Here is a 25,882-nt window from a genome sequence, read left to right as displayed (position 1 = left end):
ACCTTAGGTAAGTTCCTTCTGGTAACTCTGTACTCCAACTTATGATAGGTGCTCACAGGGCCAAGGTCTTCTCTCCTGCTGTACTGAACCCAAATGCTGTACTGAACTGGGTAATTAATTAATCCTGGCCTCATCCTGAGGGCACAGATCATGTCTACTTTGTTCAAGACTGCATTTCCAGTGTTGTACACAGGAAAATAAGGCTGCTTTGTATCTCAAGCAGTTTTTCTTAATAAGACAGATAAGACTTGAGGTTGATCACTGAAGAATCAAAAACATACCTATTATCCCAAGTTTAGCAGCAAACATCAAAGATACTCCAATGGGAAAACCGAAAACATAATAACCAACGGCATTCAAGATAGCACCGATCTTTTGTTTCCCTGTACCTCGAAGGACTCCCCCGCAGGTGCCCTAAAGAGAGGAATACCAAAACCAACACTGCAATCATTTACCTGTCATCACATCAAGTTTGGAATACTACGTTAATATATCACAAGTTTGGATATAGTCAAACAGCTCCATCTGAAAACAAGAACTGAACATTATGTAAGAGAGAAAAAGGTTAGGCTTTTGAGGTTACGTTAACAACAATGTACTACAGCAACTTTCATTAGAAACCCACCAGGTAACATTATTTAAATCTCTATTTTAAAATATTCTGTGGCGCGCCTGGGTGGCTCATTCGGTTAAACGCCGGACTCTTATTTAGGCTCAGGTCATGATCGCAGGGTTGCGGGATAGAGCCCTGCATCATGCTCCACCCTCGGCATGGAGTCCGCTTAAGTTTCTCTCTCCCTCTGCCCTTCCCCACCAAATAAACAAATAATCTTTTTAAAAAGATCTTAACTTATTTCAGAGAGAGAGAGAGGGCACAAGCAGGGGAGACAGGCTGAGGGAGAGGGAGAAGCAGGGAGCAGGGAGCCTGAGGTGGGGCTCCATCCCAGGACCATGGGATCATTACCTGAGCCAAAAGTAGAAGCTTAACCAGCTGAGACACCCAGGCAACCCATGAATAAATCTTTTTTTTTTTAAAGCATATGTTAAAAAATGTAGAGGTTCGTTGATGGGTATCTCAGCAGAAACCAGTCTGATATCATGGCTGAAAAATATTAATGTGACCATGCACTTCAAAAATGCCCAGAACCAGAGTGGTGATGATCGTCCTGCTCTCTTCCACATTATTCTTAACACAGCCAGTGCTCAATATGAGTACCACATCTTCAGAGGGATGTGAACAAACAGAGGAAATTCCCTGGGGGGAAAAGCAAGATGGCCAATGTACCTAGAAATCATCTCATGAGGGCTAATTGCTGAAACTGGGAGTAAGCCTCAAGGCATCATTCTGGGGTACAGAAGCAGGGTCTTCAAATACCTACATATCTAGCAAATCAGCCTAGGGAAGGACTTTTTAGTGGTCAGAATGAACCCAAAGGTGGCCTGGCCTGCCTTGGCCAATACAGCAGAATCACCTTGGCCAATACAGCAGAATCACCTTGGCCAATACAGCAGAATCAGATGACTCAGATGTCACATGGGCATTTAGCCCCCAGACAAAGAAGAGGTTGGGTAACTCTGGTTTCTTCTACCTTGGGATGCTACGCTAGGGTACCCTGTCTTTCCCGCAAATGGCTAAGAATGCCTGAAGCAAGAGGTCTCTCTTCTCAAAGATGATATCAGAGATGTTTAATTTCAAAAGTTAGAAACACAAAACACATTTTGCCTTGTGTATTAGAGTTAAATCACTCCAAGTACTCACTGCGAGTGCATCAAATAGATGAAAGGGAGCAAAAATCGGCATCACTTGGCTCACAAGGTAAATAATATCTCTGTTGGAAAAAAAGAAAGTAGTCAGTGACCCAAAGATCACACATAAGCCGAGTACTAATTAACCACGGAGCTGAAGAACCTAACAAATTAATCAGGTAATTCAGTGAAAACACTACTTTTCTATTGGACAAAACAAGTACACAATAAAGCCTCAGTAACATAAGTTTTATAAGTTAGAATTTAGGGTAAAAGGGACAAAGTCTAGGCTGCCGCTACAGAGGATAATTGTTAAAGTTTTGTTTATGAGTGTAAAAACGTGCAGGTTGGAAAAAAAGGTTTCCAGCCCGTGTATAGTAATCTTCCTCTGTGAATGAGAGTCTTCCTCAAAACTGTAGAGTGGAAAGTCAGTGTTCATATAGGAAACATGTGCCTCCTCATGGGTCCTCTGAAGTCTGATTATGGTGGGAGATTGGCTTGGGGAGGGACTACAGGGAGGGTGGTGCTGAGATTTTGGAGAGACATATAGCAGAGTTGGAGGTGACTAAGATTGTGCACAATGGGACCAGTGAGGTTGCAATACATGAGACAGGCTATCATGCTCTCCTGCTTCCCTACCATTCACCCTAAATGGGAAGACTGGAGGTCAACAGGTACCATCACTATGGCCTGCGGTCTGACCTCTCACCAGGAGCAACCTCTTTGGAATAGACCCATAGGACTACAAAGTGACCTCCTGTGTACACGATCTTTACTAATCAAAATGACAATGTGGTCTTTTATTCAAACACAGACATTAACCCAGTGTTCACCAGACAATGAAGAAAATTCACAGCAAAAAAGGAAAGACCAAAATGAGGGTTCAGAATAGCTGATATGAAGAGCTGACATTTCTTTTTTTTTTTTTTAATTTAATTTATTTATTTGATAGAGAAATCACAAGTAGGCAGAGAGGCAGGAAGAAAGAAAGGGGGAAGCAGGCTCCCCACTGAGCAGACAGCCTGATGCAGGGCCCGATCCCAGAACCCTGAGATCATGACCTGAGCTGAAGGCAGAGACTTAACCCACTGAGCCACGCAGGCGTCCCAAGAGCTGACATTTCCTTAGCAAACACAGAACGCATGGGAAAAAAGGAGCAAATGGGGAAAAAAATGTAATGAGAAAGATGAACACTAAAAGAAAACATTCTATTTAAGGACCAGATAATGGAATAGACATGGATAAACTCTAAATTTCAATTTCAAAGATAAAGCTGAGGAAACATGCCAAAACACAGAGATAGAAAACAAGAGAAAAGAGGAGATTCAGATTAGTCCATAAGTTCTACCATTTATAGAAATTTCCCAGAACTAAAGAAAAATCCAGTACTTCAGACTGAATGTTTATAAAGTCCATGCTGAATAAAAGAAAAAAGATTCACCTATACTTAAGTACATCCAAGGAGAAAAAGACTGAGAGACTTCCAGAAAAAAAAAATCCTCCTTCAAAAGAGTAAGAGTCAGATTAGTACAAAAAGTCTATATCCAGATGATATCATGGTAGATGGTGGAATAGGAAGCTCCAAGAATCATTCCTGTTACCAGAACAATTCTTGAACTGGCAAGAAATACCAAAACCAACCATTTTCAGAACTCTGGAGTCTAGCTGAAAACTTGCAGCAAGAATGCCTGATGAACAAAGAGCCTAGTAAATATCCATGAATTTTGGTGTTTTACGAGTAGCTACCATTTCCCAGTCCCAGACAGCTATAGGGATGGCTCCCTGCATTCCTGATGGGGACAACTGGTGGCATGTTGGACAATAAGGATCTTTTCCTCCAAAAATCAGAGTTGCATGTTTTGCACTCCTTGGCAGTCCACTACAGAACTGGCAGAGAAGCTGGTCACTGTCTCAACGCCTCTGGGCTGAAGTGGCTTCCCACGCAGCGCCTGTCAAATCATTTAGAGAGACAGAATTTTTAAAACATATTTCTTTTCTCATTGGAATAAGACATTTAAGGAAATCGGTCAGGCCAATGGATGACCGAGGCGATAAGATACCACACATGACAGGGAAAACAGTCTTTGTAAAAAGTGGTTTGGAAAATCACTATACAAATGGACAACTGCGGAACAGCAATAAGAACAAGCAAGAACAGCAATGCCTAAGGAAAGAGGAGAACCCGATTTCCAGAATTATCTCATTACAATATTCAAAATATAATTTCAACAAAAGTATAACAAACATACAAAAGAGGGGCCCATTCACAGGTTAAAGATAAATTGTCAAACACTAGCAAATATTGTCAGAATCAATTTTTTCAGAACACTGGAAATTAACCAAAGGATTTCAGTGACCTGGGAAGTGCTTCTTCAAAAATAGCTGATGAATCTTGGCAAGAACGGTGAGCTTTGTGATGTTTTAACTAACTTTAGTACCATCCCCTGCTGCCAGCTCAGCTGTAAGCTTGAAAAATAACAGCCCATATTTATAAGACTGGAGAAGGAAGAATGAGTTGAACTTTTTCAAAGCTTCATTCTCAAAGAACAGCTGTTTTGCAGATAGACCAACCTGTCTAGTTGTTCTTTAGAAGATCCTACTTGAAAGGCTCTTTCTTTCAGTTGACTCAAACTCACCCAGTGCTAATGCTGATCTCTGAGAGATGTTTGCCAAAAGTCTCTCCAAGTAAATGTTTTAGCTCCTGCTGCCTGAAGCAAGAGTTAAGAGCTGGCACAAACAACAGACTATCCAAGAAGCTTGGTAGGAAAGTCTGGGCAATGAGATAGCAGCAGTGGCTTTGAAAGCTCTGATATATTCCTGGGAATCTAGAAGGTCAGAAGCATGCTTATGATTGTGCACATGCTCAGATAAGACCAAGGCTCTCGCCTCTGGCTGAGCTTGAGGCTTGCACAAGCAGGAAATGAGGGGTTAAGCCCAAGTTGTATTGGCCTGTCTGAGTGTTGAAGATATGTCCTGACCCATGCATAGAGGGCCCCTCAACAAAGAGTAGGCCATGTCTGGGCTGTAAGTATCTAAGGAGATCTTTGTCCAATAAGTAGCTGATCATACGCCAGAGACTTTAACAGCCATACTTGCTTGACCAAAAATACAGACTTTACCAAACTAGTTCATAAGTCACTAAGCAAACAACAGCAAATAGCAAAAACAAAAAACCTTGGGGAAGGGGAGGTCTGGTTTCCAGAACTGCCACATTATAATATAAAAAGTGTCAAGTTTTCAATGAAAACATGAGTAATGTAAAGAAATAAAAAAGTAGGGCCAATATACAGAGGGGGGGGAAGCAATTAATAAAACTTGTCTCTGAGGAAGCCCAGGCTTTGAATTCACTTAGAAAAAAACCCCTTAAATCAGCAAATTTTAAATATTTTCATGGAGTTTTAAACAACTGTATTTAAAGAACTAAAGGAAAGCATGAGAATAATATCTCATCTAGTAGATACCATCAATGAAGAGACAGACATTAAAAACCATGGAGTTGAAAAGTACAAAAACTTATGGGGCACCTGGGTGGCTCAGTTGGTTGGGTGACTGCCTTCGGTTCGGGTCATGAATCTGGAGTCCCGGGATTGAGTCCTGCATCGGGATCCCAGCTCTGTGGGGAGTCTGCTTCTCCCACTGACCTCTCTCCTCTCATGCTCTCTCTCTCTCTCAAATAAATAAATAAATAAATAATCTTTAAAAAAAAAGAAAATTATAAAAACTTAAATGAAAAATTCAGTAGATAGCCTCAATAGTAGATCTGAGCTGGCAGAAGGAAGAATCAGTGAACTGAAGATAGGATCATTGAGATTATTCTGTCTGAAGAATAGAAAGACAAATAAATGAAGAAAAATGAACAGAGATGCAGAGACCCATTGGAACACCAAGTGTACGAACACACACACATGATGGTAGTTCCAGAAGGTGAGGAGAAAAAAAAATTTTTTTGAAAACAGAATAGCTAAAAACTTTTATATAAGATATGAATCTACACATCAAAAACTCAACAAAAAAACCCAAACAGGATAAACTCAAAGTAAAGGCAAGCTCATTTGCTGAGAGTGACAGCCAAGGGTGGTAAGGAGGGATCAATTGTTTGAGGAATGTAGACAAGGTCTACTACAGACTGTACGGACGGACAGTGAAATGATCAAAGAAATGCAAGATAGACTGTGCTGAGGGTCTACTTGTGGTTGGTGGTCTTAAGTTTCTAATGGAACTGATGCGTCCTCTTGTATGACTTTTCCAAAATGATCAGTTACTGCTATAGAAAATTTGCAACTGGATTCTTCCAGGGTGGGTCAAAGGAATTTAAATTACTAGCAAGAGAGTTACTAAAGTAATGGCATCTAAGTTATCTAAGTAGAGAAGTAAAGGTAGGAAGGTCATGATGGATTGAAAATAAATGCAAGGTCAAAGGTGTCAACACACTGGAGGGCCACACGTTTGATGAACCCTCTTAAAAGTAGGTTGGAAGGACTGGGGTTGTAACCAATTGCAGGACTGGAGATGGGACAGTTCTATGCCCATGGGAGAGTATGACTAGAGTAGGGTAGAGAAGGTTACTGAGGTGAGGACTAGGGCATTAGAGTGAGGGTCGGACAATGATGGCTCATCCACATGGATGCTAAGTTCACCCACAATGCTGGCAGGACTTTGGGCTAAAGAGGAAGACTATAATGAAGATGCCAGAGTTGTACGTAAAAGAGGAGAAAATGGAAATATAAAAGTATATATCACATGTTCAGATGCCAGAAGCTGAAAAAGATGGGAAATACTGTCACTGACAGAACTGGGAACCAAAAATGCCATGATGAGTCAAAAAATAATAAGGATCAATAGGGACAAATGTAGGACGTTGCACCTGGGCCCAGGACGACAACCACATGAAGGGTGGGTGGGAATGTTGGGGCTGATTAGGGGCACACTGGCAATCAGCTCAACACAGTAGCCACCAAAAACTTAATACTTCTCTAGCAGTCCGTCAGTTAGAATGAGGTAGAATGAGATAGAATGGGAAAAGTGCTGCTCTAAATTGGTGGTGACCAAGAGCACTGTCTTCAGGTGTGTGTGAATTCAAGATGGCGGGACTCAAAATAACATTCCATAAGAAATGGCTGGAGGAATTATACATGTCTACCATGGAGAAGACTGCAGATCATGAAAGCCTCCTTCAAACAGCTGTAGGGCCGTTAACTCGGAGATAGATTTAGATTCTCACAAGCAGAGAACTGGAGTAAATGGTGACAGTTAACAGTGGGGAAGGGTAAGTTTCAGCTCAAAATAAGAAGGGTGTCCTGAGAACCAAAGCTGCCTTAGGAGACAGCAAGTTCCTTGTTGCTGAGGTTATAAAAATGTAAGCTGGACCACTTGGTGAGGATCTTTTGTTGGAATCCCAATGTCAGGTGAGTGATTGTATCAAATAGCCTTTTAGATGCCTTTAATCCTAAAATTTACTAAATTTGGAAAGTTTTTTGTCATTATTTCTTCCAGTGTTTTTATCAGTCCCCAGTTGTCTCTCCTCTGCTTTGAGAACTCTAGTTATATTTAGGTCATTTATGGCTCACTGATGCTCCATTCGTGTTTTTCTAGACTTACTTCTCTCCCCATTTCATGGAGGATATGTGCTATCTCTCTATCTTCAAGTTCACTTCTCTTCTACAGTGTCCACTCTGCTATTATCTCATCCAATCCATTTTCATCTTTTTTTTCCCAGCTCTGTAAATTCAGCTTGTTTTAAAAATCCTTGATGAATTACGTTAACATGCTCATGTTTTCCTCCAACTTCTTGAAAATACAAAACAAGGTTACAAAAACTTTTAGTATCCCTGGGCACTAACTGTATGTATCACCCATTTCATCCCTGGGTTGGTTTCCTTGATTGGTGTGTCTTCTCATTAAGGATTTCGGTTTCTTGCTTTTTTGTACGCCTCATCACTTTTGACTGGATACAGATGCTTTGTAAGTTTGAGTTTCTTGGGTACAACCTAGTCTTGTACTAGTTTAAATACTCCTGAGGCGTGATGCAGTTAAGTTCTGGGACGCGGTTAAATTTCTTGAAGATAGTTTGATCCTGTAAGGTTTGCCTTTAAGTTTAGTTGGGTGGCACCAGGCCAGCCTTCCTCCTAGGGCTAATTCTCCTCCACTGTCAAGGCAAGATCCATATGAGAATTCCACCAGTTGTCCCGTGTGATGAGGTTTGCTTGCTCTGGCTGGTGGGAGCACAAATTCTTCTCAGCCCTTCATGAGTAACAGGGGTTGTTTTGCCTTCGACGTTCAGAAGATTTTCTCTTAGCCTCAGTCACAACCTCACGTGAGTGCGCAGCTCGGCGATTAGCTGACACAAAGGTGACCCGCTGTAGTTCTCCACAGCTCTCTCTAGAAGCTCTCTCCCCTCTGGCACTCTGCTCTAGTCATGTGGCCTCCCCAAAACTCGTACTACACTCCTTCAGTCCGGGAGAGGGAGGGGCTTTGCCAGGTTCCCTCCCCATCGGGGCTGTGGCCTGGAAATTCCCTTGGGGTAAACTGGAGCAGTCATAGGGTTCTCTTTGTTTCTTCTCTCAGGAATTACTATTCTGTGCTGCCTGTTGTTCAACATCTGAGAACCATTTGAAAATATATACACTTTGCCCAGTTTTTTAGTTATTTAAAGCAGGAGAGTGACCCCAGTCCCTACTATTTCACCTGACCATCTCCTCAGTCCTAAGATTTTTTTTAAGATTTTATTTATTTATTTGACAGAAAGAAAGAGAGATCACAAGCAGGCAGAGAGGCAGAGAGAGTGAGATAGGGAAGCAGGCTACCCGCCGAGCAGAGAGCCCAATGCAGGGCTCGATCCCGAGCCGAAGGCAGAAGTTTAACCCACTGAGCCACCCAGGTACCCCAATCCTAAAATTTTATAAGAATACTTCAGGACGCCTGGGTGGCTAGGTTGGTTAAATGTCCGCTTTCTGCTCAGGTCATGATCCCATGGTCCCGGGATCAAGTCCTACATCAGGCTCTCTGCTCATTTTCTCCCTCTGTCCCTGCCCTACCCTCTGCCTGTGCTCTCTCTCACACTCTCTCTCAAAATAAATAAATAAAATCTTTAAAAATTAAATAAAACAAACCAAGAAAATGAAAATAAGAGAGCACACTTGGAAGCAGTAAAACTGAATTTCTTCAGAGAACTAATCTGAGGCAACCAGTGCAAATTACTGAAGCCCTATCATACAGAGGATCTGGTTGATTCAAACAACCCTTCATTATATCAAAATAATTGTGCAAACATGTCATTACAGAAAATACTGTAAAATTCAACCTAAGTTTGAGTTAGTGATCTATGCAAATTCTGCCTTTTGGATTCAGGCGTGCATGGCATCTGTGTGCTCTGCCTTGGGCAGGGGGTGCGCTTCTGGGGATGAAGACGCCCCATGTGCTTTTTCTGGGTGTCTCTGAGCCAAACCAGCACTGAACACAAGAGAAACCCCACTCAGGCTCGATAACTGAAGAAACAGGGTCTTGGAGGAATGGGGAGTGGTTACCATGGGCTTCCTTCACCCAGATTCATCCAAATTTAGTAACCGTGGCTCTCACTCCGGGCTATACTGCGGATTTTCCTGTTGAGGGAGAACAGTACTCACCTCTTAGAACCAGGAAAGTACACTGGGGAAAAAAAAATCAAGCAAGCATAAAACAGAAAACATTTCTCAAGAAGACGAGTACATACCTGTCACTGGTAAATATGTAGGCAACCACATCCCTCAAAGCTGCGAGTAAAACGCCCACCACGAGTGCGCAAACGCCTGGAAGATACAGAAAAAGCAACCAGAAGTGAAAATTCCCCCAAGGGTAATAAATCCTAGATCTGGACCCTCAGGAGATGGTTGTGTCAAGGATTTAGGAAATGTGATAGTTTGAAGAGTTTCTTCTTCCTGTCTGTGAAAAGATCCAAGGTGGTCAAACAACTCTCACGGCAGATTCACAGGAAAGACGTCAGTAAGAGGCCAGGCCAACCAGAATCTTCTCTAACTGGTCAGATGCCACAACATTAAAGCCACTAGAGGAGGCCGGGATCCAGGAACACGGAGAAGCGGTCACCCAGACTTTGGTCAGAAAACAAGCCTGCCGGTGATAACAACTGGAAAATTCTTCAGCAGTACCAAGCGTAACATTATGTCGTTGGTACCAAAGGACAGGAAATCATAAGAACTTTCATTTAACTGGGTAAACCTGAAAGAGCTTGAGGAATACTTCAGTTGAGTTTATATGGGTAAATCGATCCCCAAGAGAAGTTCCGATGTGTGAGCGTTAACTGACAACACCCAGGAGGGCGCCGGAGGGAGGCAGTGCTTGGACTCACCGGCGCAGAGGACAACGGTGACGCTGGAGTGCCGGGCCTGCTCAGCATTCCCCGCGCCCAGGGCATTGCCCACGCGGACACTGGCCGCCACACCAAAGCCAAGGGGCAGCTGAGAAGAAACAATCACAAATCATAAGATATCAGGGGGCCTGAGACTTAGAATATTAGGGCCCTGGAGTCCAACCACACTGGAACCCAAGAGAGAGAGTAATCTGTGTTCTAGAACTGGCTCTATTACATCCAAGCCATGGGAGCATAACCAAACTGCCCAGTCCCCCTCACACCCAACCTCTTCGTTGCTGGAACAATCTAGTCGCTCCCCCAACTGCCCCCTGGATCAAGTCCACCAGGGCAGAATCCCTTAATGAAGCGGGACTTGCGGGCTGGACACATACCATCAAGACTCAATTCAATCTAGCTACATTCAACAAGAGAAGACTTAATGTAGTACAAATAAATAATCTGTAAAAATCGAATGAACCCTGTGAAAAAGCACTTAGAACAAGGCCTGGCACACTATAGGAACTGATCAATGCTGACAGACTCGGACTCGGTGAGTCCATCACCTCCAACAGCCCAAACGGCTAATTATCTGGGACACTGACCAATGTCCCTTCAAAATACCAAAATTTTACTTTCCATCATTCATAATGGCAATCTGAAGCTATAAGCTTCCTTGCTTCTTGAACAGACCATTATTCAACCTTCAGGGTCATCCTTTTGACTTCGTATTATTACTCTAACACAGTGTTGCCCTCAGGAGCTGTTCAAGTAGTGTTGGTTGTATAGAAAATGGGTTTTAGCTGTCATGTCTGCTGAAAATTTAGGCATCATATTTAACCTCTCATTCCCACTAGAAACAGCATCCTCCCAGCAAGCATCCTCACAGCAATAACCTGTAAGTTATTGTCACTGTTTGGAGAAGCCAGCTTGAATTGGTAAAAACAAAACAAAACAAAAAACCCACAAACATTATAAGACTTGCATGTCAGAATATGCCTAATATCCTCCGGTTCAAGATGAGTGACTGTCTTTCATCCTTAACTGTCTTGGCTCCCCAGTACTGTTAAAATACCAATAAAGGGGCACCTGAGTGGCTCAGTGGGTTAAGCCTCTGCCTTCCGCTCAGGTCATGATCTCAGGGTCCTGGGATCGAGCCCCGCATTGTGCTCTCTGGTCAGCAGGTAACCTGCTTCCCTCCCCCTCTCTCTGCCTGCCTCTCTGCCTACTTGTGATCTCTGTCTGTCAAATAAATAAGTAAAATCTTTAAAAAATAAAATAAAGTACCAGTAAAGACGCTAAACAGAAAAGACGTTCATTCACATCACCGAGAATAAGAGAGCAGACCGGCTTCTGGAAGACAGAAGGCACATGTCATAACCCTGGGGTAGAACCACAGGAAGCCACAGTCCAGAAGATGAACAGGCAGAGGCCTGCCCGCTCTTCCCCACACAGCCTAAGGAGGCTTGAAACTTCAAGTCCATCCGCAAGGCAGCAGTGAGCACTGCTCAGGGGGGCTCGCTGCAAACAGCAGAGTCAGACCCCACTGCCTGCCTCATCCTCCCTTAGACTCACTGCAGACAGACAGACTAGGCTAACATAGAAAAGCCAAGTTGGGGGTGGTGGTTAGCTCCCTGTGTGGTGTGAGCACCTCAGAACCAAGCCCTTCTTGGATTCTGTCTTGAGGACGGTACGGAGGAGCTGTGGATGAGGAGGGCAGACTGCCCGCTCCCTGTTCCTCACCCACAAACCCTAAAATGAAGGTGTCACTTGACAGATACCAGCTTTGTGCTAGGCTTCCTCTGGGTGCTTCCCACTCAGGGGAAAGGTCTGTTGGAGAAAAATTCCCAAACGAAAAGGTCAGAAAAGCCATGCCAGCCATTTATTTTATAAATCAATGTGTTCATTCTTTCGTCAATACAGAGGGACCAATAAAGATCAAGGGATCTTTGGGGAAAACCAAAGAACATATCCCCCCCAAAACCAAGATAAATAAAAGGCCAACTGAGCTAAGAGGTAACAATGAGGTGATTGAAAGCATGGAAGAGAATGTTTGATCGTTCAACTTAGTACCCTAAGATTTCTAACAGATAATGCAGCATAAAACAAGAACAGGTTCCCAGAAAGAAGGGACCATAAGAGAAAAAGAAAGGGATATTGGAAATTAAAAACAAAAGTGAAAACATTTAATAGCAAAAGCACAAAGTTCTTTTTTAATGGATGAAAAAAAAATACCCAAGTTCAATACTAGAGGTCAACCTCCACCTAGGTGGAAATTAACAAGAATAGAAAAAAGGTACAGAAAAGGGGGAAGGAATAATATTTTTAAAAACTTCTCAGAGTAAGGGGAAAACAGAAGTCTTCAGTCAGAAAGGATATACCAAGCCCCCAGAAGCAGGATAAGCAAAGTAGTACCTTCACAGAAAAGCATACTTGTGAAAGTTCACAAAGTGCATGGACAAAGAAAATAAATGTGATAACTTTCAAAGAGAAAAACCATGTCATCACAAAGGAATAAGAACCAGATTAATATCGGACTTCACACTAGGAACTCAATGCCAGATAAACACACAGTAATATCTTAAAAATTCTGAGGAAAGCTTGCTTTGAACCTACAAATCTATACTCAGCCAAGTTACTGAACACATATACGGGGAAAATAAAGGTTCTTTCCAACATGCATGGCTCACAGCTTACCTTCCATATAATCTTAGGGAAAAGTTTTTTACTAATAATCCAAATTTTTTAAGAGGGTGGAGTGAGGCAGTGGGAGAGGGAAAGAGAGAATCCTGAGTAGGACCCGTGCTCAGGGTAGAGCCCCATGTGGGGTCTGATGTCACCACCCTGTGATTATGACCTCAGCTGAAATCAAGAGTCAGACGTTTAAACTGAGGCACTCAGGTGCCCTGATAACCCGAATATTTTTCTAAAGGAATATAATAAAATAGAAGAAGCAAGATCCCAGAAACTGTCGATTTAATTCATGAGGCCAGTGAGAAATAATTATGGCATGACAGCCGTGGGGCACCCCAGGAAGAAGTCTAGAACTCAGGGATACAAATTAAACCAGGGAATCAAAGAGCTCTAAAACCTTCAAGAATAAAAGGGAATCACACCCAACAGTCCAGTCAAACACTGTGTGGCCTTAGTGAGGCTATACTCTGCTGACAACAAGAAATAAAGAAACCCTATGAAAAGTCCTCCAAAACTTAACAAAGGGCCGTAGAGAAAAGTCATACTGTAAATAGGAAGCAAGCTAGAATACATGATTTTGATAAACTGATGAAAGCAAGAAAAAAATAACACTCATCACCTTTCACTTATACCAGTCTCTTTCCAATGGGAATCTGGTATGTACTGGGATATTTCCTTCCCATCCAGAGCACACTATCACTTGGGTCTGCACATAATTCTACACCAAAAACTCCTGATACCATCTGGTCACTAGTGTTACGTGGTTTCCAGATTTTCAGACATGCTCTAAAACATGAACGAGACGACAGTGATTAGCGAACACAATTCAAAGGTTATAGCCTTTACAAAATAAAGACAAGGACGGCTGAGAGGCAGTATGACACCATGATTAAGAACTTGAACTTTCCAGGCGCCTGAGTAGCTTAGTGGGTTAAGCTGCTGCCTTCGGCTCAGGGTCCTGAGATTGAGTCCCGCATCAGACTCTCTGCTCAGCAGGGAGCCTGCTTTCCCCTCTCTCTCTGCCTGCCTCTCTGCCTACTTGAGATCTCTGTCAAATAAATAAAATCCTAAAAAGAAAAAAAAAAAAAGAAGAAGAACTTGAACTCTGAAGGGAGGCCTCTGGGATCCGATCTCAGCCAGTTGCTTCCCTGAACTTGGGCCAATCCCCGTCTCTGGATCCCAGTTCCTCTGCTGGGAGGTCGGTGGGAAATAGCAGGAAATCCCTCACACAGGACCCCATGGGCTACTCTGCGAAGTGTCTGGAATAGTGCCTGGCCCACATCATGTGGCTGTTGTTAATATCTTATTGGATTTGGGAGGAAACCGGGAAGAAAGATGTAAAGAAACAAGGACACAACGTTCCTCATCTCGGAGGTTAAGTTCCAGGTGTCTACGAAGGTGTGGGATCAGGGAATAGAGGTCTATCTTTACCATTGTGGGTCACAACAGTAACCACTAAGAGAAGCAGAAATAACCAGCACCTCAAGGTAGAGGGAGATGTTGTGGAAAGTGAGTGGCAATCCTCGTCCTAAACAGGGAGTCAGCGGTGATGGGAAATGTAGGAATAAAGCTCTCGGCTCAATCATCTGAAATAAAACCAGCAAGGATTCTCAAGTGGCCACCCCTGGGGAACTGGCCTCAAAAGGAGGAAGCAAATGTATTTTTAGTTTGTGACACCCAAAACTATGTGAGCACATTATGTGCTGCTTAAGTATGAATTGGTTTTATAATAAAACATTTTTTTAAAAGATTTTATTTATTTGACAGAGAGAATACTGTAGTATTAAATAAATTTGTCTGAATTTTGTCTTTTGGGGACTAGCTTGTTTCCCTTAGCATAGTGTACTCAGGATTCATCCACGTTGTAGCAGATGTCAGACCCTCCTTCCGTTTTAAATTTTTTTAAGATTTTATTTATTTTGACAGAGAGAGATCACAAGTAGGCAGAGAGGCAGGCAGAGAGAGTGAGAGGGAAGCAGGCTCCCTGCCGAGCAGAGAGCCCAATGCGGGACTCAATCTCAGGACCCTGAGATCATGACCTGAGCGGAAGGCAGCGGCTAAACCCACTGAGCCACTCAGGCGCCCCTCCTGAGTGGGGCGATGTATGTCTATATCATGTTCTGCGTATCCATTCATCTGTCGTGGACATCTGGGTCACTTCGACCCTTGGCTCATGGGAATAATGCTGCTGTGTCCATGGGTGTGCAGCTAGCTTCTGGAGATCTTGCTTTCTTTTTCTGTGTACCCCAAAGTGACATTGCAGGATCATAGGATACATTTAATTTTTTGAAGAACTGCCACGTTTTCTTCCCATAGTGGTATACACCATTTTACGTTCCTACCAATGGCACACAAGGGTCCCAATTCTTCCGTCCCCTGAGCAAGCCCTATTAGTTTCTTTGTTTTTTGGGTATGAGACGGTATCCGAATGTCGTTTTTTGTAAGTATTTCCTAATGATTATTGATGTTGGGCATTTTTTCATGTGTTTATTGTACATCTTCCTTCCAGAAATATCTATTCAAGTCCTTGGCCCACTTTTTAATCGGTTGTTTGTTTTTTTTGCTACTGAGGTTTAGAAGTTCTGTCTATATTCTGGATAATAATCTCTTATCCATAGGATTTGTGAATATTTTCTCCCATTCTGTGGGCTGCCTCTCTCCTCTGTGGATGTTATCTTTGGATGCACATCGTTTTTCAATTTTCATGAAGTCCAGCTTGCCTGTTTTTTTCTTTTGTTGCCTGTGCCTTTGGTGTCATGTGTAAGAAATCATTGCCAAATCCAATGTCATGAAGCTTCTGCCTTGTATCTTCTTCTAAAAGTTTTACTGTTTAGGGCTTACATTTAGGTCTGTGATCCGCTTTGAGTTAATCCGTGTATATGGTGTGAGGTAATGAGACTGCAACTTCATTCTTTCTCATGTAGATGGATACCCAGTTTCCCAGTACCCATCACTGAAAAACTGTCCTTTCCCCCATTGAATGGTTGTGGCATCTTTGGCAAAAATCATCTGATCACATATGCAAGGGTTGGTCTTTGTATCTAATTTCCATCTGCTTACATGTCTTTGTTTTATTCTGGAATTTCCACCAACTGGTCAAGTTCATTATTTGATTTTCCAGCTTTAACTTCTCTGTTCATCCCATCGAGTATTACATTTGTATGGCTATAATTTGTAATTTTAAAAATCCTATCTGGTTCTTTCCCAAATATTGCTTTTTTCATTTCAGCTCCTCCTTTTATGTTGAACGATTTTAGTTAACCATGTTTTATTTTATTCCAAAATGTTAACTATTCCAAATCTTTTTTTTTATGTTGAACGATTTTAAACGTACTTTTCTATTCCCCAATTATTACTTCATCATCTCAAGCTCTGAACTCTAATTTTTCTGTTTGTTGTATCTGTCCAAACTTTTGCTCACGGTGGATTATTTCTTTGTATTTTGTGATTTTGACTGGATGTTCACCCCTGTGGGGACTTGTTTTTTTCCCATAGGAAATAATGAAGAATTATTGGCTTACTGCCTCTAACAAAGGAAAGCCTGTGACAAGAAACAGAAAGCAGAACAGTGGTTGCTAGAGGCTGAGGGCAGGGGGAGCAGGTAACTGTGGAATGGGTAGAATTTAGAGTTTTATGGAACAAAAAGGCTCTGGAGCTTGGCAGCTCAACAATGTTAACAGAAATAAATTGCACAGTTAAAATTGGTTAAGATTCTAAATTTGGGGGCACCTGGGTGACTCAGTCACTAAGCATCTGCCTTCACCTCAGCTCATGATCCAGGTCCTGGGATTGAGCTCGGGCATCAGGCTCCATGCTCAGCGGGGTATCTGCTTCCCCCTTTGCCTCTACCCTGCCCCCCCACACCCCTGCTTGTGCTCTCTCTTGTGCACCCTCCCTCAAATAAATTAATTTTTAAAAGACGGTATATTTTATATTATGTGGGTTTTAGCACAATTAAAAATAAAAAAAAAAAAAAACAAAGGAAGGCTATGACAGAGCAGGTAGAAAAACAGAAGATCTGAAGAGGACAAATGTAGAAGGTAGTACTGTTGACCACTTAGCTATCACAAGCTCTAGCAGCCCCATGAAAATAAAGAAGCAACACCAAAACCCTCCCTTGATGGGATCATTTTCCACCATCAACTACCAAACCTCCAGACAGAACTGTACCTCAGCAGCCTCTGCTCCTTCGCCATGGCTCTTGCTTCCCCCAAAGGTCTCCGATGACGCGAAATCTAACGGACACTTTCCATCCTCACCTAATGCGGAGCCCCTCCCAGGAGCCCCCACCCAATTGTCATTCCGTCTGTGAATGGTTCTTTATCACCTGCCTCCTGTATGACACATTCTCCTGATTTCCTTCATTCCAACTGGCCTGCCCTCCCTTTTGGCTGGGTTGTCCTATTCCTGACTTCTACATCTTGCAGTTTTCTCCTAGACACTCTCCATTTGTATTCGTAAACAACGTCATCAATCCCCACTAAAAAAAAAAAAAAGTTTTCATTTTTAAGAATAAAAAGAAAAAATACATGGTGGGGCACCTGGGTGGCTCAGTGGGTTAAAACCTCTGTCTTCGGCTCAGGTTATGATCCCAGGGTCCTGGGATCGAGTTCCGCATCGGGCTCTCTGCTCGGCAGGGAGCCTGCTTCCCCCTGTCTCTCTCTGCCTGCCTCTCCACCTACTTGTGATCTCTGTCTGTCAAATAAATAAATAAAATCTTTAAAAAAAAAATACATGGAAACAAAAATGGCCCATAATCCCAGATGGTGTTTGTTGAACTTTAAAAAAAATAAAAGAATCAAACAAACAAACAAAGAGGAGTATCTGTACAGGTTTGGAATATTCCAAAAGAATCAAGAAGTACAAGACACAGTTATCCAACTACAACACAACTAACTCACTTTTCTCCCGGTCCACCAGCAGCATCCTATGTGCTCACCTAGATGATTCCAGTAGCCTGCTCCAGAACTGCCCAACCACCTGTGCTCCCTTAAGCCAGCTTCTATGTGTCACACCCTTCCTTCCTCATTAGCCCAGGTTCCTGTTTTGAGTCCCGGAACATGCCACGTGCTCTCTTCCACTGGGGAGCCGTGCAGTCAGCTCTTAGCCTCTGGCTTCCCGGGCTGCCTCCCACTCCCCATTCCAGTCTCAGCTTACCAAGTAACTCAGAAGAATGGTTTCTGATTGTCCTCCCTAAAAAGGTATCCATCTCTATTTTTATGCATCTCAGACCTTTTTTTTTTTTTTTTTTTGCTTCCTCTAAGGGATGTGTCATCTATGTTTGTAATGTTCTTGTGTACCTGTTTACTTCTTTATCTCCGTCTCCCTGCCAAACCACAGGCCACGAGAGGGCAGGGACTGTCTTTGTCCCCCTCTCCATCAGGTCCTAGCACCAACTCCCTAATTGTTGAATAGACATGCCAGGCACTGTGCTAAGTACTTTAACACATTTTCTATCCTATTCAGTCTTCACCTGCTACATACATACTGTTTTTCCCATTTTGTAGATGAGAAAAGTGAAGCTTGGAAAGGTTAAGTAATGAATCCACAGGTGCACAGTTAGGGAACAGCACAGCAGGACTCAAACCCAATGTCTGGCTCCAAACTCCATGTTCCCCCAGGTATGCTGTGCTCCCTCCCCTGCTGTCTGTCTGTCTCCTCTCTCCCTGGAGCATGGCATGGAGGGCTGAATGAAGGCAGTGACAATGGCCCAGCAGAGTTTATGCAGAGAAAGTGCCAGGTCTCACCCTGAAGGTCTTACCATGTAGGCTGCAGAAGCCAGTTCGTAAATGATGGCCTGGGCCCCAAGCTCTGTCACACTAATCAGACCTGAAATATAGGCACAGACACATACAAAACACAACTTAGAAGGTGGGTTAAAACAAACATTTTCCTTAGGAAACTAGAATAGATCTTAATTTAGAAGAATCGAGAGGGTGCCTGGGTGGCTCAGTCGGTTAAGGGTCCACCTCTTGGTTTCAGCTCAGGTCATGATCTCATGGGTTGAGACACTGAGCGTCACGGGAGTCTGCTTGAAGGTTCTCTCCATTGGCCCTTTCCCCCAACTCATGTGCATGCTCTCTTTTTCTCCCTCAAATAAATACATGAATCTTTAAAAAAAAAAAAAAAAAAAAAAAAAGAATTTAAAAAGAAGCCAGGATTGGGCCCAGAAGCATAACCCAGTGGCACAATTCACTATGCATGCTGAGGAGAGCCCCAGATGTCTGCTCCCAGGACGATTCCAAGCATTGGGGTGGCTAAGACCTAATACAGGTTCAATCTACAGGCCCCTGCTCCACCGAGGAACAAAACGTCAGGTTTAGAGTAGAAAACAACAAGACTCCTGGGGTTGCAGGTCATTCCTGGGAGCCATAGGGTCACAGTATGGGAGGGGAAAGACAGAATGCAGCGGAACTCTGTATAGAGCATGGCGGGATGACAGGAATATTCAACTGTCCCCAGATCCTTTGTCTCTATTATTTCCTCTATTGCCTTACTAGCAGTAAGATGGCTAAGGTGAAAACTTATGACCAAATTATCAGATCTCTGATAGAAACAAAGATCACATTGAAAACACAGCAAAGGGGCGCCTGGGTGGCTCAGTGGGTTAAAGCCTCTGCCTTCGGCTCAGGTCATGATCCCAGGGTTCTGGGATCAAGCCCTGCAACGGGCTCTCTGCTCAGCGGAGAGCCTGCTTCCTCCTCTCTCTCTCTGCCTGCCTCTCTGTCTACCTGTGATCTCTGTCTGTCAAATAAATAAATAAAATCTTTAAAAAAAAATTTTTTTTTAAAAAAAGAAAAAACAGCCAAATGAGGAACTCTGTGTTTGTAAATGGCTTAAAAACTTGCATGATCTCTAGCAAAAGTCAGTGGAAGCGGAGGGTCTGAGTCAGGAGACCCAGACTGGGGTTTCTGCTCCTCCTCTCCATGACCTTGCCAAACCTTTTAATTGGGGCCTCCCTTTCCGAATCCTTAAAGTAAAGGGCAGGGGGCAGAGCTAAAAGCCCCACTCAACTTGAATATGGTTACAGCTGGACAAGGATTTAAACCTATGTTGAAACTTCCAAGAACATCTGACACAATGGGAAAGAAGGGGGAGTAAGGCCCATGGCTCTTGAGAAGCCCTGGAGACAAGGGCGGCCAGGCTGCTCTCGGATTTCTGCTGGACCATTAACAAACCTGCGAGGAAGGTTCCAATCTCAAAGGTCCACCACTCAATGCACACCATGAACATACTGGGAATAGCCAGCTGGATGTAGGAGCCCCATTCTTGGAAACAGTCCCAAGTCCAACCTGGAGAACAGGGAAGAAAGGAAACGGCTTTTACTTTGCAGCAGTCTCTGATACCAACAATTCTGTTGGTATCTCCTCCTCCAAATGGCCAGAGACTGCAACCACAATCATCCAGAAAAATAATACATTTTAAAGATGTCAAACAAGACCAGAGTTTGAGATGGTGGGGACAAGGCTGACAATACTTAGTGAAACTAAATTATGTATATGCCCTCCCATCCGCACATTTCATGCCTGGGTATAAATGGTAGAGACCCTTTGATAGAGCTCTGTGAGAACAGATGTAGGCTGTTCACTGAGGCAGGGTGTGGGTGTAGGCTACTGGGGGCATCGAGGAGATCATCACTAGGAAGCTAGAGAAGCAGACTCTGATCAATGCATATTACGGTTAAAAGCAGAACACCAGATCTGTATATGGCAATATGGTTAGATCTGAAAATAGACTGCCCATGGGCAAATAATGTAAAAACAGAACCTCCCAACTACATCAAAATTTAAAACTTCTGTATATCCAAGGACACAGTCACCAGAACAGAATCTGACAGCCTGTGGAACAGGAAAAAATATTTGCAAATCATGTATCTGGTAAGGATATGGAGATATCAAGATAAGCAGAATATACAAAAAACGACAAAACAATCTAACTAAAAAATGAGCAAAGGACTTGCACAGACATTTCTCCAAAGAAGATATGCAAACAGCCAACAAGCACATGGAAGAATGTTCAACATCACTAACCATTCGGGAAATGAAGATCAAAATTACAGTAATAAGATGGTACCTCACCCATTAGAATGGCTTCTTTAAAAAAGAAACAGAAGGGGCACCTGATTGGCTCAGTGGGTTAAGCCTCTGCCTTCAGCTCAGGTCATGATCTCAGGGTCCTGGGATCAAGCCCCGCATTGGGCTCTCTGCTCAGCAGGGAGCCTGCTCCCCGCCCCGCCACCTGTCTCTCTGCCTCCTTGTGATCTCTCTGTCAAATAAATAAATAAAATCTTAAAAAAAAAATAGAAAGAAATAGAAAATAACACCTCTTGGTGAGGATCAATTGTAACCCTTGTGCGCTATTGGGGGGAATCTAAAATGGGGCAGCTACTGTGGAAAAGTAGTGTGACGGTTCCTCAAAATATTAAAAATAAAAGTATCCTATGATCTAGAATATCACCTCTGAATATACATAGAAATAACTGAAAGCATGACCTCCAGGAACTGTCTGCACACCTGTGGTCACAGCAGCATTATTCCCAAGAGCCAAGAGGTGGATGTGACCCAAATGTCCACCGACAGATGAGTGGATACGCAGAATGCAACACAGACATAACAACTGAGTATGATTCCGCCTTAAAAAGGAAGGAGGGCCGGGGTGCCTGGGTGGCTCAGTGGGTTAAAGCCTCTGCCTCTGGCTCAGGTCATGATCCCGGGGTCTTGGGATCAAGCCCCACATCGGGCTCTCTGCTCAGCGGGAAGCATACTTCCCCCTGCTCTCTCTCTGCCTGCCTCTCTGCCTACTTGTGATCTCTGTCTGTCAAATAAATAAATAAAATCTTAAAAAAAAAAAAAGGGAAGGAGGGCCTGACAGGTGCTGCAACAGGGATGAACCCTGAGGACACTATGCTAAGACGCAAAAAGACAAATACTGTATACGATTCCACTTCTGTGAGATATCTAAAGAAGTCAAACCGGAGACAGATAGCAGAATGATGGAACGGTGGTTGCTCCGGGATGGAAGGAGGGGGAATAGGAGTTTCTCTTTAATGGGGACAGAGTTCCAGTTTTGTGGGATTAAAAAAGTTCTGGAGATGGATGCTGGTGGTGGTGGTCGTACAGAGTGAATGTGCTTTCACACTACTTAACTACACCCTTCAAAGAAGATGGTGTATTTTAGGTTATGTATGTTTCAGTACGACTTAAAACAAAACAACACAATATCGTGCTAAATCAGAAAGGTCAATAAACTTCTTCTGTAAAGGGCCAAATAGTAAATATTTTCAACATTGCTGGCCAGACAATCTGTGCCACTGTAGCAGCAAGGAAACAGCCACTGGCAACGTGCAAGTGATTAGGCATGGCTGTGTTCCAGTCAAACTTTGGTTACAGAAACAAGCTGCAGCTGGATCGGGTCCATGAGGCTGTTTGCCAATCTCTGTAGCAAGTGAAAAAAAATTATGGGGATGGGGGAGAAATCTGAACTATAATACTATTAGGCAAGTATAAACATATATGTGGGCCAAAAACAATAAAACCAATTTGCAGTTTTCAAAGATGCAAATGAAGACATATACAAAGCACAGAGAGGGAGCCCTGAGGGAGGAGGATACGAATTACGAAATGGAGGGAGAAACAGTCTAAAACAGAGAGGAGCCCTATAAGACACGACATCCATGCACCATGAATTGAGTGTGAGAAACTCAGTGCTTCAGATCTAAGGTCCAGGGTAGGAGAGGGGAAGAAGGGGGAGGGGAAGAAGGCACTGAAAAACACTGAGGAATTCTTGTATCATAAGAACAAAGAAAGGTACCAAGAGCCATCTTGCCACTCACCTTACTGGGTTCCAAGGGAAGAGAGGGCCTAGGACCCCACCCCACCCCCAAATTTGGAGGAGAAGGCTTGAGGGGAAAACAACATCAAGAACGAATGGAGGGGTGCCTGGGTGGTTCAGTTGGTTGGGCGACTGCCTTCAGCTCAGGTCATGATCCTAAAGTCCCAGGATTGAGTCCTGCATCGGGCTCCCTGTTTGGTGGGGAGTCCGCTTCTCTGTCTGACCTGCCCTCTTCTCATGCTCTCTCTCGCTCTCATTTTCTCTCTCTCAAATAAATAAATAAAATCTTTTTTAAAAAAAGAAAAAAAAGAACGAATGGAGGAAGATGGGAGAGGAATAGATCTTAATTTCGTCTGGTCCCAGGAATTCCAGGTCCCAGGATTTGCTATCAAATCATTCTTAACACCTGCAAACTCAACCGGAGACTGAAGACAAGAAGAGCAGCAATTCTAGGAACAGAAAATCGACCACCATCTGGAAGGAATGATGTGGGGAGAAGTGAATCTGAGGTGACATATAGGAAGATAGACCATGGGGGGAGGGGCCAGGTCCCAGCAAGCAGTAGAGCAGGAAAGCACAAAATTGAAACTTGTACAAGTCTGCTTCACTGAGTGACATCACTCCAGAGGCTAAGTAGGGGTGGAGCCCTCGTGGGGACAGTGTGGTCTCAGGACCTGCTGGGTCACAGAAGGATTGAGGGTGTCTAAGTGTGGCAGAGCCCCAGGTATCGGAGTGGGGAAGCCGGCTGCAGAGACAGAGCCAAGGTGGGGGCTCTCAGCTCAGGGTTACCTTAAACCATGATCCACAGCACAGTTGGGCCACTGCTCTTCCAGCAAGGACCCCACAAGTGGCAGATCCGGGGAGACCCCCAGCGTGAGAGCGCACAGCAGGAATCGGCTAGGTTTGGAGACGCCAAACAGGGCTGAGTGTCAGAGACACTCGGTCGCAGGCTGGGTGAGCACAGAGCAGCAGCCGGAAACCAGGGAGATGGGAGGGATTGAGTGCTTTCCTCCAAGGGTGCACTGAGAATGGGACCCTGAGCACTCAGCTCCTCCAGGCTGGAGATTAGGAGGCCACCATTTTCATTTCTGTCCTTCCCAAAGCAGTATGGAAAGCGCTCAGGGAAAAAAAGCTCCAAAAGCAAACCTGAGCAGATTGCTTAGCTCGGTCCCTAGCAAGGGTGGTGCAAGTCCACCTCAGGCAAATACACTGGAAATGCCACACAACAGGTCCCTCCGCCAGAAAATCAGTAAGATCATCCGGCCATCAAGTTTACAGATCAATGAGAATTGCAAAACTCCAGCGCTAGGGGAATACAGCACATAGAACTTGTGGTTTTTCCCCCATGATTCCTTAGTCTTTCAACTTTCATTTTTTTCTTTCCTTCTCAACCAATTTCTTATTTTATCAACTTTTAAAAATATTTTTTGATTTTCATTTTTACAGTTACATTCTATCCCTTCATTATGTAAGTTTTTCTTTCTTTATAATTTTGGGATGCAACTTCTTCTAACAGACTAAAATATAGTCAAAATCTAATGTCGGATCATATTCTCTTTTATGTTGTTGTTTCTTCATTTGTTTTGTTTTGTTAAAGGCTTTTAAAATTTTCATCTTTGCAGTTCTATCTTTTCAGTGTATTTAATTTTATCTTTTACAATTATTTCTTCACAATTTTGGGGTCTAGTTTTCTAAAATAAAAAAAAAAAATACACACAAAATCCAATGTATTGCTCTATTCTGCTCATCTGTCTAATTATACTCTTTTTTTTTCTTTCTCCCCTGACCTCCAGTTTCAGGTATCTTCTGATTTGTTTAGCATATATTTTTCTGGGGTCATTGTTGCCATTTTGCATTTTGTTCTATCATTCATCTATTCTTCTCTGGATAGAACAACAAGACGGAGAAGTATCAAAAGGTGACTATCAAAAAAGAGAACAAGAAGCAGTACTGACTGCAAGGGACCTAATCAATATGGACATAAGTTAAGATGTTGGAACTAGAGTTAGGAATAATGATTACAAGGATATTAGCTGGGCTTGAAAAAAGCATAGAAGACACTAGAGAAACCCTTTCTGGAGAAGTAAAAGAACTAAAATCTAACTGGTGGTGGGTATTATGGAGGGCATGTATTGCATGGAACACTGGGTGTGGTACATAAGCAATGAATTCTGGAACACTGAAAAGAAATTTTAAAAATAAATAATTTTTTAAAAGTGAAAAATATTGTCAATGAGATGCAATAAAAAAATGGAGGCTCTTGCTAGGATAAATGAGGCAGAAGAGAGAATTAGTGATATAGAACACCAAACAATGGAGAATAAAGAAGTTGAGAAAAAGAGTGATAAACAACAAGGGGAGAATTTGAGAGCTAAGTGATACCATAAAGTGAAACAATATTAGAATAATTGGGATACCAGAAGAGGAAAGAGAAAAAGAGGGGCACAAGATATACTGGGCACAAGGTATAGTGGAGACTTCCCTAATGTGGGGAAGAAAACGGACATCAAAATCCAGGAGGCAGAGAGAACCTCCCTCAAAGTCAATAAAAATAGGTCAACACCCCAACATATGATAATGAAACTTACAAATCTCAAGAGAAAAGGAGAAAATCCTGAAAGCAGCTCAGGACTAAAGATCTGTATCCTACAATGGTAGAAATACTAAATTGGCAGCAGACCTGTCCACAGAAACCTGGTAGGCCAGAAACCATGGATATGATATATTCAGGGTGATGAGAAAAATATGCAGCCAAGAATACTTTACCCAGCTAGAATGTCATTCAAAATAGGAGTGATTTAAAAAAAAAATGTCAGGACAAACTAAAAGAATTCATGTCACCAAACCAGCCCTACAAGAAATATTAAAAGGGATCCTTTAAGCAAAAAGAGAGCACAAAAGTAACATAGACCAGAAAGGAACAGAGACAATACACAGTGACAGTCACCTTACAGGCAATACAATGGCACTAAATTCATATCTTTCAATATCTATCCTGAATGTAAATGGGCTAAATGCCCCCAATCAGAAGACACAGGATATCAGACTGAATAAAAAAGGCAAGACTCATTTATATGCTGTCTGCAAGAGACTCATTTTAGACCCAAAGATACCTCCAGATTGAAGTTGAAGAGGTAGAAAACCCTTTATCATGCTAATGGACATCAAAAGACAGCTGGGATGGCAAGCCTTATATCAAACAAAATATATTTTAAACCAAAGACTGTAATAAGAGGTGAGGAAGGACACTATGTCATAATTATGAGGTCT

The 25,882-nt window shown here is 42.9% G+C and overlaps 1 protein-coding gene across 2 annotated transcripts in view; it reads right to left on the bottom strand.

The window, feature by feature from the left end:
• The window catches only part of LOC101677661 (multidrug and toxin extrusion protein 2), a 67,361-nt gene that overhangs the window by 7,495 nt on the left and 33,984 nt on the right, over positions 1–25,882 (bottom strand). For both annotated transcript variants that reach the window (XM_004776566.3, XM_004776568.3), the window contains 6 exons: positions 19,960–20,073; positions 18,543–18,610; positions 10,088–10,196; positions 9,455–9,530; positions 1,760–1,829; positions 282–414 (listed from right to left, as the gene is read on the bottom strand). In XM_004776566.3, the coding sequence (XP_004776623.1) occupies positions 282–414; positions 1,760–1,829; positions 9,455–9,530; positions 10,088–10,196; positions 18,543–18,610; positions 19,960–20,073 (570 nt within the window). The remainder of the gene's footprint in view (positions 1–281; positions 415–1,759; positions 1,830–9,454; positions 9,531–10,087; positions 10,197–18,542; positions 18,611–19,959; positions 20,074–25,882) is intronic.

The sequence above is a fragment of the Mustela putorius genome, unplaced genomic scaffold, assembly GCF_011764305.1.
Source record: "Mustela putorius furo isolate JIRA1106 unplaced genomic scaffold, ASM1176430v1.1 tig00000731_pilon_pilon_pilon, whole genome shotgun sequence".
NCBI lineage: Eukaryota > Metazoa > Chordata > Mammalia > Carnivora > Mustelidae > Mustela > Mustela putorius.
This window is presented reverse-complemented; position numbering and strand designations above follow the sequence as displayed.